Here is a 13,196-nt window from a genome sequence, read left to right on the forward strand (position 1 = left end):
AAAATAGGGGCCGGACCGAGGAGGGCGGGATGCGGTTCTGCAGCCCTTGGTGGAACCTAAAACTATTTAGAAGCGGGGTGAGGCCAAAGTTGGGCCGAGGCGGGCGTGGGTGTAACCTAAGGTACCCCAGTCACGATTGGGGTGGGTGAGAGGGATAAACCTTTGGGCCAGGAGGGAAAGGCTGATTGTCTTGGTTACAAACCTCCACCCTGAAATCGGCCCATTCTCTATGACAAGTAAGAGTTATGTCCAGGAAAAGAAATAGAAAAAAGAGACGGTCAGGTGGGAGGCCCAGATTGCCAAGACAACGGAAGAGAGGGCAGAGTGGAAAGTCAAGTGGCAAATGTTGCTAGGCAACAGGCTGGAGGCGGGACTTCAGGGTTACTTTATAGGTTCCACACAGAGACTGTATCTCTAGGGCTCCTGGTAACTTTGTGCTTTAGAAACTGGGCACCTTCAGCAAACAGCAGGGGTTGAGGTAGGGAAAAAAGGGCCATGTGACTCAAAGGCATTCAGGCTCTTTAATGTCTGAGGAAGCGGGGAAGAAGTCAATGGTGAGGTGTCTCCGGGAAATTCTGCAGGCCTTGTAGTTCTCTAAGCCCCTGAAAAAGAGGACAGAAGGCACTGAGCAGAGACTGGGTCTGGGCCTCCACACAGGCTTGCTGCAACCTCCCCTCCCTCAGAGCCCGCCTGGCTCCAGCCTGGCTTCAGCTTAGAGAGAAAGATGGTCCTTCCAGTCCCTGGCTCTCTCCCTTCCTCAGGTCACAGCACCCTGAACACATCTGGAGACAGAGTCTGGGAGTGGGCTGAGCTGCTCTCACCTCTAGCAACATGTGGATATGGGCCTTGATATTCATGGAGTCCTTGGTGAGGCTGTCGCTGAGCCTGGAGAAAAGAAACAAGAAAGGGCGAAGTGGGCCCCACTTAACACTCATGAGAATGATGCTTCCGCATCACTTCGAGAACTACCTACCTCCTGTGACAGGTGGTAGGACACGTTGCTGCCCGACATGCTCCTGTGCACAAACACCTAGCCACCCTCTGGACTGCACTGATTTGGAGACATTTACTGAATCCCTACTCTGTGCCAGGCAATTTTAGGTACTGGGGAGAGAACAGCAAACACAACAGACAAAAATCTCGGCCTTCCAGAGCTCGAGCTCTCATTAAGAGGGACGAATGATGGAATATGTTGGATGGTTGTAAGCAGAATGAAAAAGTTAAATGATGAGAGAGGATACGGAATGCAGAAGTAGGGCCTGCTAATTCTGAGGGTACTTAGAAACGGCTGCACTGAGAAGCACTTGAGTCAAGACTTAAAGAAGTGAATCATGTGGACAGATGGAAGATGAAAGTCCCAGACACAAGGGCCGGCACATGGCAAGATGCTGAGGTGGGGGTGTACGTGGCATGTCTGAAGCACAGCAAAGAGGCTGGTGTGGCTGAAGAAGAATAAGTGAAGGGGGCATAGTAGGAGGTGAGGTCAGAGAGGTAAGCTGGGGAGGCAGATCAGGTGAAAGCCACAAGGCTCTGACTTTTACTCTAAGTGAGATGGGAGCCAAGGGAAGCTTGTAATCAGAGAAGGGATGTGAACTGACAAAGTTGGGTGGGTTTTTTTTTAAGATTTTATTTATTTATTTGAGAGAGAGCGCATGAGCAGGAGGAGGGGCAGAGGGAGAGGAGGAAGCAGACCCCCCCACTACACAGGGAGCCCGATGTGGGACTCATTCCCAGGACACTGAGATCATGACCCGAGCTGAAGGCAGACGCTTAACCCACTGAACCACCAGGGGTCCCGCTGACTAGGGTTTTGGTGGATCCACCTGGTTGCAGTATGGAGAACTGGGGATAAGGAGAGCTAGTGTGGAAGCTGAAGTCCAGTGAGAAGGCTACTGTAATAGCCTGGGTGAGAGATGGAGACTCAGACCAGTGTCAGCAACTGAGGTGATGATCAGTGACTGGATTTGGAATATATTCTGAAGGCAGAATCAACAGGATTTACCAAACGGTTGGATGTCAGGTATGAGAGAGAGAGAGACGACTCACGAAGGATGCCTAGGCAACTGTGAAGCTGGAATTGCCTGAAACCATTCTGGCCCGTGACTGTTGAGTAGAGAAACCAGTCAGTTCCTTATATCTTCTGGGCCGACTGGGATCAGTCTCACCCAAAAGAATCCTAATTGCTAGAAAGGATCAAGGAAGGCCCTTCTGATGAACGAAGAATGAGTAAGTAATATAGTAAGATAGGGTCTTTTCACCAAAAAGGCCAAGATGCAGGAAAGAGCAGTCAGGAAGTCAGAGTGTTAGGAATTAAGTGAATGGTGGAAGGAAAGTGGTATGAGAGAAGGTCCGAGGGGTAGGAAGTGGCTGGATTGTGCAGGGTCTTGAAACTGTGATAAGGAATGCATATTTTATTTTGCTGTACTATCCATCAAAGTAGAAATCAGTTTTAGGCAAACTAGATAAGGAAAGTAGAAGGTAACAACACAGAAGATTAAACTGGGGGGGGGGGGGAAATACAGCACTATGAACCCGTTTATGCATCACTATCTCCCAAATTTATATTTTCAATCCAGACCCCTCTCCTGAACTCCTGCCTTGGGAGTTTTAACTACATCTTCAAAAACTCCACTTCAGCATTTAATAAGTGCCTCATACTTAACGGGTCTAGGCTGAACTCCTGGGTCTTTCTCTCTAAATCTGCTCCTTCTCTATCATCTCCCTCTCAGATAATGGCAGCTCCCTGCGTTCTATTTAAAATTACAACCGCTTCATCCTAGGCAGTGTTTCGTTTCCTTTTTAAAATTTTTTTTAAGAATTATTTATTTGAGAGAGAGAGAGTGGAGGAGGGGCAAAGGGAGAGGGAGAGAGAGAAACCTCAAGCAGACTCCCCACTGAGCACAAAGCCCGATGTGGGGCTCGGTCCCAGGACCCTGAGATCATGATCTGAGCTGAAATCAAGAGTCTGGCAGCTTATCCGACTGAGCCACCAGGCACCCATCCCTTTTTTAATTATTAAAGTATAACTGACATGTGACATTAGTTTCAAGGGCACAACATAATGATTTGGTACTTGTATACACTGTGAAAGGATCATCACAATAAGACTAATTGGTAATGGTCATCATACAAAGTTACCAAAAATTTTTCCCAGGCAATGTTTCTTCTCTCTGTTCCCTGCTGTTCTCTGTAGCACTGCCAACCTGTGACATACTACATCATTTACTTATTTTTTATTGTCTGGCTCCCCTGCCTAGAATGTAAGCTATGTAAGGGCAGAGAACAGAGACTGGTCTGCTTCGTTCCCTGCTGTATCTCCAGGACGCAAACTGTGTGTGGCCCATAGTATGCACCAATGTATATTGAATGAATGACTGAATGGCTACTCCATGCAAAGGTGCCTGAAGTCCTCAGGAGATGGTTGAGTATATGTTTAAAGACAAGAAACCAGTAAAGCATGGTATTGTTACCAGAGAGCAAGAATGCTTTCAAGAATATCAGGGTTACTACTCAAAGAACAGAGTAATGAAACTGATCAGCTTCTAAGGGCAATCGGAACATCCATAAAGAGAACAAAATTAGTTAATGGTACAAGCCTGGTCTAGGAAAGGCTGTGAGCTGCAACACTTTTTAAAAAGGAGGAAAATACAAAGTCCACCAAAGGCTAGTTGTAACACAAATGAGAGATGTTTAGTTTTTTGCTGCTTCAATATGTAAGGCAGTTTTAACAGTCAAATGGTTACTGTCTCTTCTCTCTCTTTTCAAAAAGATTTTATTTTTAAGCAGTCTCTACACCCAATGTGGGACTTGAACCCACAACCCTGAGATTAAGAGTCACACGTTCCACCTACTGAACCTAGCAGGTGCCCTTATTCTGTCGCTTCTACAGTTACACATCTGTGGACATGTACTCTTTTCTGTGTAATCAGGAAAGAATATACACACAGACCTGATCCTCCCACTCCCTAAAGAAATATGCTAAAAATAAGGACTGACAGTCTTTTTGGTTGCATAAAATAACCTGAAAGAAAGTTAGTTCCAAGTGTGTCCCAAGGAACAAAGTATTTTTTTAAAAGATTTTTAAAAATTTATTTGACAGAGAGCACTAGTAGGCAGAGAGGCAGGCAGAGAAAGAGAGGGGGAAGCAGGCTCCCTGCAAAAGCAGAGAGCCCGATGTGGGACTTGATCCCAGGACTCCGGGATCACAACCCGAGCTGAAGGCAGAGGTTAAACCCACTGAGCCACCCAGGCGCCCGGAACAAAGTATTTTAAAGAGGAGAGTGAGCTACCCAGACTCAAATCTTCATCTCCTAGAAAGATTAAGCTTCTAGGAAGCCCTCCTAATTATAATAAAATAATAAGAGATCCAATCACATTTCTCATGACACTAGTAAACCAGATAAATATATCAAAAAGATCAGACAAGGGAGGCAGGCACTGACAATGTAAATATATTTTTGGGAAATACATCAAGTCTCAAAATATTAAAATCTCAGGGCGCCTGAGTGGCTCAGTTGGTTAAGCGACTGCCTTCAGCTCAGGTCATGATCCTGAAGTCCCTGGATTGAGTCCTGCATCAGGCTCCCTGCTTATGGAGAGTCTGCTTCTCCTTCTGACCCTCCCCCTTCTCAAGCTCTCTCTCTCATTCTCTCTCTCAAATAAAAAAAAATCTTTAAAAAAATTAAAATCTCTATCTGAAAGGCTCAGGAGTCCTGTCATAGAACAAGGAAATTTTGTTATAAAAAATGAACCACTAGTTCAGAACTCTGTTGGCCCATGAGGGCAGGCCCCTTGACCCCCTCACCAACTGGTCTGATCACTGAGATTTAGAAATCTCAGCAGATCTGATGCTCTTTCGGGTCTCCCAACACTGAAACCTTGGAGTGGTTTGAAAAGAGAAGAATTACTAAAACCATGAGAGAGGCAAGTCTGGAAGAAATGAATGTAGGAAAAATTTAACCCAGAAGGCATTTTAGATCAGTGGTATTCACTCTTGTAAGATGGTATTCATCTAAGTATATTACTCGGTGTTCCCTCTCCTGGCATGTTTGCCTCTCTTAGCAATTCTGCAAATGTGGCAGTCACACGTGGTCCCCTTGCCAGAAATAGCCCCACGGCTTGTTCACACAACCAAGAGACTCAAATGTCATTTCCCCCTGGAAAGCTTTCCCTAACTACATTTCAAACCTCTCATCCACACTCCCAATTTCCCTTCCCTGCACAAAGCCTTAAACTCAACTGGAGCTCACACTTTCTCCCCACATTACCTTCCCCTCCACCACCAGAGATCTGCTTCAATCCCCCCCTTCCATCTGGTTCCGGCATACCCTTTTAAATTCATTCAATAAACACAGAATGCCTACTGTATGCTATGTACTACTCTGGTCTCTTGGAGATATAGACAAACTATTCCCCTTTATAAAGCTTATATCCTAATGGGCGAAGGCAATGAATTTTAGAAAGAACTAAATTATACAGTAAACATTAAGAGGTCATAAGTAGAACAAGAGAGAGGAATGAGCAGTGCCAGGGGTTGCAATTTTTAAAAAAGATTTTATCCACTTAGAGAGAGAGAGAGAGAGAAAGTGAGTGGGGAGGAGCAGAGGGGGAGGGAGAGGGAAAGAATCTCCAAGCAGACTTCCCACTGAGTCCAGAGCTTGATGTGGGGCTCTATCTCACGACCCCGAGATCATGACCTGAGCTGAAACCAAGAGTCGGATGCTCAGCAGACTGAGCTACCCAGGCACCCCCAGAGGTTGCAATTTTCAAGTTAGGTTACAGAAGGCCTCACTGAGGAGGTGACATTTAAGAAAGACTCAAACTGAGTTAGAAGAAAGGAAGCCATGTATGCACTTTGGAAAAATGTGTTATTGGCAGAGAGCACAGCCACTGCAGTCACCCTAAGGTGGGATCATTCTGAGGGTGTTTCAAGAAGCCCGGGAAGGTCAGTGTGGTGAGAGTACGGTGAATGAGCAGGAAAATTAGTAGGAGGTGAATTCAGAGGTAATTTGTTTTGCTGTTACTGATTTATAGGCCAAAACCTCCTGGATCTGGTCAAAATTAGACCTTCAAGGAACCCTTCTGTCTTGTTCACTGCTACCTCCCCACTGCCAAGTACAGAGCCTGGCACAGAACAGAGAGCCAACAAATGTGGTGAACGAACAATACAAAGACCATTTATTGAGTGGTTACTATGTGCTATACTTGGGGCTAAGCTTTGTGTCTCCCCTTTCCTCAGCCCTAGCCCTGAGGAGGAGGGGAAATGGCCCCTGAAGTCTCATCTCAGGGAGCCATGGGGAAAGGGAGAAGGGTGTTGCAAATGATGGCATTTTAGACACTATCCTCATAGGATGGACTTACTCTGTGAGGAGATTGCTCTTACGATCAATGAACTTGAGAGCTTCTGCCAGTGTCAACTCCAAGAAAAAACCATATCCAAGGGCCACGTAGATTCGTGAAGTGTCTGAGCTGAGGAAACAATCGTTAGAGGAAGTGGGGGAAGTCCTTATCACTGTTTAGCATACCATATAGCCACTCCTCCCACCTTACCCAAATTGGAGCTCTGGGAGGGTGGGGATTTTGTCCTATTTGATTCACTGTCGTATCCCCAGCACCTAGCGCAACGTCTGGTACATAGCAAGTACTCAAAAAAATATTTGTTGAATGAAGGAAGGGGGAAGCTGAGCCCTGTGGGCTCAGAGGGGCAGGTAGACACTCACACAACTGTGTCAACGAAGAAGTTACAGCCCAAATCCACCTGCATATATAACTCCGAGGGCTTAGCTTCCTGTGGGGCCAGGGAAAAAGAGGTAGGGGTCAGTGGTCAACTTTCAGGTCAGCTGACAGGTTTTGGTCTGGGGTCTCTCCTCCCATCCCCCTCCCTTGCCCACACACACCAAAATGGTACCTAACCTTGGTGTTTTTACCTGAAGTCGCTCAATGACATTTCTCAGTTGAAGGTATTTGGCCAGCTGCTCATATACCTTGTCGCGATGGTCCAGCACTTTTCTGATGGGACAAGAGGACAACAGTGACCAAAGGGAAGCCCTGGCCCTTTCAGAATACCTCAATTTATCACTGAGATCTTCATGTTGCCGTGCCCTAAAGAAGCACTGTAGTGCAGAAGTTAAGATTTGAATTGTGGGTCAGACTGCCTGGGTTTGAACCCAGGGTCCCCCTTTTTTACTAGTTGTGTGACTTTGGCAATTAAATAAGCTCTTTAAGATTCAATTTCCCTATCTATAGGAAAGGGATCACAAGTATTACCTCAGAGGCATTAGGAGAATTAAACAAGTGTTTACTACAAAGTACTTATAGGAGTGCCTAACCAAATAATAAGCTCTATGTATTAGCTATTATTTATTAGTTCTATTATCACACTCTACTCCCAATGCCTCCCTCCAATCAAAAGGTCCATTCTCAAAAAAAAAAAAAAAAGGTGTCCCATTCTTACTGTAAAAAAAAAAAATCTTCCATCCCTTTTAGGATGTTCATTATCCTACTTCTGAACACTCTACTTCTTGCTCAGATTAATAATGATAGTAATAATTTTCATACTCACTGAGCCCGTAGTATCCATGTTAAATCCTTTACAAGCACTGAACACATTAAAAACTCAAAACCACCCCATCAAGAAGGTTCCATCAATTTTCCCATTTCACAGATAAGAAAAGTGAGGCAATGAAAGGCGAGTCAGGGTACAACGTCTTCACATGGATGGCGAAATGACCATGGATTCGAACCTGAGAACTCCCGCTTTGGGCTCTAGCTCAACCTGTAAGTGAGGTGGGAGGCCGTCCTTGCGCGGACGCACCCTCTACTGAGACCGCCACATCCCAGCCCAAGTCGCACCCCGGATGTCGCCCCTCCTTCTCGCCGGATCCGCGCACGGGGCCGGGCTCCAAACGCTTCCCCCACCAATCAGAAGGCTAGGCCCTGACTTCGAACGCCCCGCCCCCCACGTGGGACGTTCCATACGCCAGGCCCTCCACGCTGTCACTCACCGCAGGTCCCGCTGTAGCACGTCACAGATGAAGGCCTCGTAGCGCAGCACTTTCTCCCCCGTGGCTTCCAGCGCCCGCCGTTTAGGGGGCGTCGCCATGATGGGCTCCTGAGGAATGGGGAGGGGGTAGACCACGCTGACCACTCTGTTTGGCCTCCGGCACAGTACATCTGCACCCTCTCAACAGCGGGAGTGGGCTCGTCTGGCTCCTGTCGGGGGTTCTGCCTTCTGCCCCTCCCAACACTGGAACTCGGCCACCCAGGGACACCCAAACGCGGCCCTCACCTTAGAGCCGCCGGCAATAAGAACGGTTGCTATAAACCGTGGCTTCCGGGTGGCGCGGGAGAATGACGTATGACAAGGGCGCTGGCCAACCAAATAGCCAGGTGGGGAAGGCGGTTCTAAAGGGCTGAGCGCGGATGAGAGAAGGGCGGGGCTTCAGAGAATCCGAAGAGAGTCCGCGCGACCGCAGATCGTGGGAACAGAGAGACGCGCGGAGCTTCTGGGGATTGCGTGGCTCGCGGGGGCGGACTTTATTGGGATCTGGCAGGTTCTGGGCGAGGCGGATCGCGCAGGTAGAGGTAAAGAAAGTAAAGCATTTAGTATTTAAAAGAGCTTCGAAAGCAGACGGGCAAAAATTGATTATGATTCTGGTTTGTAAAAGGGAGAGTACCTCCCTGTGAACTATCGCCGTGGCTTTTGATTTTTCAGGCGGGAGATTTGGGTTTGACTCCCGGTAATAGGAATGAATGTGAGCATTAAAAAAAAATTTTAAACGGAGACAGATTTCTTGAAACTCATCTTCGATAACTCCGGTTTTGCAGTTTGCAATCCATAACTAAGTTCCAAGCAGATACTGACAACGCACTATGTCTATTACCTCGTTTAAGAAAGGCGGCGACTGGAGGGTCGCTGAAGTCCTCTGCTCAAGATCGCTCAAGTCCTCTGCTCAAGTCCTCTGTTCTGTAGTTAGAAATAGTTCCTATGTCATTATTTAAATATCTAAACTTTTTATTTATTTGTACACACTCAAGTTAATGAATTTATTTTCCCATGTTAGAATTTTCAAATAATAGCATCAAACCCAGGAAGTGGAGGCTGAGTCTGAAGGGAGAACCCAGATGGCCAGATCCCTCAAATGCTGTTCCGCTTACAGGGCCTAGAGAACACCTTTCTACCAGTGAAGTCTTCTCAGATAATTTGTGTGTTTCCCATGTAAAATCAAGTTTTTCTTTCAAATGCTCAAAACCTAAGCAAGTCAAGCTTTTCTTTGCTCTTAGAACAAGATACTTGTAAAGGAAACGTGATTTTTTAAAATATGTTTTTTTTTTTTTAAATCTCGTGTTTCAGGGGCGCCTGGGGGGCTCAGTGGGTTAAGCCTCTGCCTTCGGCTCAGGTCATGAGCTCAAGGTCCTGGGATTGAGCCCTGCATCGGGGTCTCTGCTCAGTAGGGAGCCTGCCTCCCCCCCCCCCACAACCCTCTCTGCCTGTCACTCTGCCTACTTGTGATCTCTCTCTCTCTGTGTCACATAAATAAATAAATAAATAAAATCTTTTAAAAAATCTTCTCATGTTTCATATAGTTGAAATTACATTTGTTATGACTGAAACAGACACCAGGTAGGTAGACAATTATTATTGAGTTAATCTATACCATTTTCCTGTGGGGGAAAAAAAGTGTTATGTTTATTATCTTTATTTAACACAAAAGAACACAGAGTTCTGATGAGCTGGAGATGAGTCCGTGCAAGCCTATTAACTTACATTTCACAAAAACATTTTTAACTTTAAAAAAAAAAGATTCTATTTATTTAAGAGAGAGAGGGAGGGAGAGAGAGAGAGAGCACCAGCAGGGGGAGGTGCCAAGGGAGAAGCAGACTCTCAGCTGAGCAGGGAGCCCAACTTGGGCTCATGACCTGGGAGTCATGACCCTGGGATCATGACCTGAGCTCAAGGCAGATGCCGAACCACCTAGGTGCCCTCATTTTTTACCTTTTAAAACCATGTACACTATTTTTACATTTTAAAACTACAAAGAAGTTGGCAGTGCATAGAGCCTGCATTTAGACTCAACAAATGTTAATATTTGACCGCATTTGCTTTCTCTCTTTGTGAGCCACACGATAATTGACATGGCTGCATCACATTCCATGTTTTGGATGGCCTCAGATTTTTGAGCCACTCCTCTGTTATTGGATGTTTGGATGTGTCCCAATTTTTTTCATTGTTATAATCCGGGATGGGATAACAGTCTTTGCTTTCAGATTTTTGTGTACCACCGTGATTATTTCCTTGTAATAAATTTCTAGACGTACAATTACTGATCTGAAGGAGGTCACTGCATTGACAATCAAGCATTAACAATGATACACATATTCCCAGTAACAAACTTCCTCATCTAAGCTCTGCATCAAGGGTTTCTGACCTTTTTTTTACAGCCTGCAATCTAAGAACATGGTTTTCCCTATTTTAAATGCTTGAAAAAAGTAAAAAGAAGAATATTTTGTGATGTTTGAAGAGAATATAAAGTTCAGACTTTAGTATCAAATAGTAAAGTTTTATTGGAACACAGCTATACTCATTTGCTTATTTATTGTCTGTGGATGCTTTCGTGCTTGTTACTGGCAGAGTAGTTGCCAAAGAGACCAGATAGCCTGAAAATCCTGAAGTATTTACTATCTGGGCTTTAATAGGAGAAGTTTGCCAGCCCCAGTCATGTCAGATCTATACAACTCTGTCAGTCACCAATACATACGTTGGTGCTCTAAGCATGTGGGCTTCCCAAGCTTCCACTGGTGACCTCTCACCTGGCTCATGGGTGGGCGTTTCCAGCCTGGTGCTTCTGGGAGAGGTGAGGCAGACCGTGTCTCTCATCTCCATTTGTATTTTCTCTCCCTCCCAGCCAGCTTCCTACCTACAGGGAAGGAAGAGCAAGAAATGACTGAGGCCCAGATGAATTAGAGCTTACGTATTCATTTACTCCCTATTTTATTTTCCACTGGATACTTGGAACCTGGTAAGAATACATCTCATAAAATTGAAAAATAAAGGTAGGATCACAAAAAAACACAAACAGATAGAAAATTGACATCAAGGAAAATTGGGATGTTTGTATGAAATTCACTTGTGTGCTTGAGAATTTGTCTCTGATTTTTCTACAACAATAGCAGAAGGGGAAACGGAGTCAGTTACATGATTTGTATCGTCCACGGGGAAAACATACCAGTTCATCAGCAGAAGGAAATATTTCATGCCATTCTCCAGGAAACAATAAAATTAGAACTCTCCTTTACTTCCTACACTAAAATAAATGCCAGGTGGATTAAAGATTTAAATATAAAAATGGAACCATCAGTGTGCGAGAAGGAAAAAATGGGAGAATATTTATTATTATCTTAGACTGAAGTCCTTTCTAGTGATGCCATAAAATTCTGAAGTCATGAAAGTATTGATACACTGTGTTCATAAAATTACTGAATGCTCAATTAACCTTAGAAACCTTAAAGCCAAGTGGCAAGTTGCAAAGAAAAATTTGCAACAGATGCAATCAATAACGTACTCCTGCAAATCAATATAAAAGCCCACCAGTTTAAAAGAAACTGGACAGAGACAATTCATAGATATGCAAATCACTTCTAAATATGTGACAATATGTTCATCCTCGGTCATAGTAAAATGCCAAAGAAAACCTGTGAAATGCTGTTTTTCATGTATCAAGTTGGAAAAGACCAGAAGGATATGCAATACACTGTTGGTGTCACAGCTTAAGTTTCCAGGAAGAAGATACTGACATGGAATTAGAAGTGCAGGTGTATTGGGAACCTGTGAAAGCAAAGGGGGGAAGCAGGATTGAGCAGTGGGAGCTTCAGACCATGATGTCAACCTGACAGACTTGCCGCTAGCCCAACATAGAGCTCCAGAGCAAAGGTTCACTGTTAGAGGAGTCCCACCTGGCCATTTGAACCCCCTCATTGCTCAGTCATAGGCTGGAGACAGCCCTGAGAATAGCAGGCCCTTAGCGCTAAAGCTGAGATGAAGCCCAGCAGAGCTAACTGGAGACTCAAGTAACCACGCTTCTTGCAGCCAGGCAATGAATCCTTTCTAGAAGAGGAATCTGAGAGGCTCATCTCCATTGGGCTGGAGTTGACAGGTATGAGGGAAAGCCAATATTGGGGAGAAAATATGGAAGTATCTTTTTTATTGTAGTCCTTAATTTTTATGTATTTATTATTTTAAGTAGGCTCCACGCTCAGCTTGGAGCCCATTGCGGGACTTGAACTCACGACCCTGAGATCAAGACCTGGGCTGAAATCAAGAATAGGATGCTTAGCCGACTGAGCCACCCAGGTGCCCCTAAAAGTAATGATCGTTTGATTTTATAAAGTAAAATATTTCGGATTACTGCCAAACCACCTTTGAAAACAAATTTGTTTATGGATGATATGAAAGGATTATTTAGAATCACAGGCATATAGTGCAATGATGATTGTGTATCATATATAGTAGAAATATATGCTTTCTGAACTATTATTAATTAGTCTGCTGAATTCATGCTAATCAGGCTAAATTATGACTGTATCTGTATAACTTGGCTCTAATAGATAATGGGCATAATTTAGTCAGGTACTATATAGAATGTTAGTAATGAAGCCATATATTTAATGTATGGATTTAAATATTCTAAACAATCCTCTGTGGTCTTTTTTCTGTAAAAGAATGAGAGAATAAATATTTTAGGCTTTGCAAACCATTAAAAGACATCGGGTAATGGAATGGATAAAAAAAGCAAGACCCATCATTTCAGACCAAAGACATCTGCACATTGGAAGTGAGGGGATGGAGAAACATCGCTCATGCAAATGGATGTCAAAAAAAAGCAGGGGATGCATCTGGGTGGCTCAGTTAGTTAAGCATCTGCCTTTAGCTCAGGGTCCTGGGATTGAGCCCCACACTGGGCTCCCTTCTTCCTCCTCTGTTTCTCCCCATGCTCATGTTCTCTCTCTCTCTTTCTCTCTCTCTCCCTCCCTCCCTCCTCTCTCAAGTAAATAAATAAAATCTTTATTTTTAATTATTTTTTAATTTATTTTTTATTACATTATATTAGTCACCATAGAGTACATCATTAGTTTTTTTAAAGATTTTTTTATTAATTTTTTTATAAACATATAATGTATTATTAGCCCCAGGGGTACAG

The 13,196-nt window shown here is 44.4% G+C and overlaps 1 protein-coding gene across 2 annotated transcripts; it reads right to left on the reverse strand.

Moving 5' to 3' along the window:
• Positions 1-502: 502 nt before the first annotated feature.
• UXT (ubiquitously expressed prefoldin like chaperone) lies at positions 503-8,352 on the reverse strand. 2 transcript variants are annotated; one of them, XM_032842959.1, is made up of 7 exons: positions 8,288-8,352; positions 8,004-8,110; positions 6,927-7,008; positions 6,720-6,787; positions 6,361-6,468; positions 822-885; positions 503-602 (listed from the first exon to the last, which is right to left on the reverse strand). In XM_032842959.1, the coding sequence occupies exons 2-7, from the start codon at positions 8,099-8,101 to the stop codon at positions 549-551; spliced, it is 474 nt and encodes a 157-aa protein (XP_032698850.1). In that variant the 5' UTR covers positions 8,102-8,110; positions 8,288-8,352; the 3' UTR covers positions 503-548. The 2 variants fall into 2 exon arrangements, with proteins under 2 accessions (XP_032698850.1, XP_032698851.1); XM_032842960.1 differs by lacking the exons at positions 8,004-8,110; positions 8,288-8,352 and adding an exon at positions 7,562-7,738.
• Between the last annotated feature and the right edge of the window lie 4,844 nt (positions 8,353-13,196).

The sequence above is a fragment of the Lontra canadensis genome, unplaced genomic scaffold, assembly GCF_010015895.1.
Source record: "Lontra canadensis isolate GAN:19392208 unplaced genomic scaffold, GSC_riverotter_1.0 scaffold134, whole genome shotgun sequence".
NCBI lineage: Eukaryota > Metazoa > Chordata > Mammalia > Carnivora > Mustelidae > Lontra > Lontra canadensis.

What these genes read in the sequence shown, in the direction of transcription:
- UXT (XM_032842959.1), bottom strand. Translation starts at nt 8,101, where the DNA reads ATGGCGACGCCCCCTAAACGGCGGGCGCTGGAAGCCACGGGGGAGAAA. An exon ending in ATGTCATTGAGCGACTTCAG is followed by an intron (nt 6,788 to 6,926) that starts GTAAAAACACCA and finishes CTGGCCCCACAG; the next exon opens with GAAGCTAAGCCCTCGGAGTT. An exon ending in AAGAGCAATCTCCTCACAGA is followed by an intron (nt 886 to 6,360) that starts GTAAGTCCATCC and finishes TCTTTTCTCCAG; the next exon opens with GCTCAGCGACAGCCTCACCA.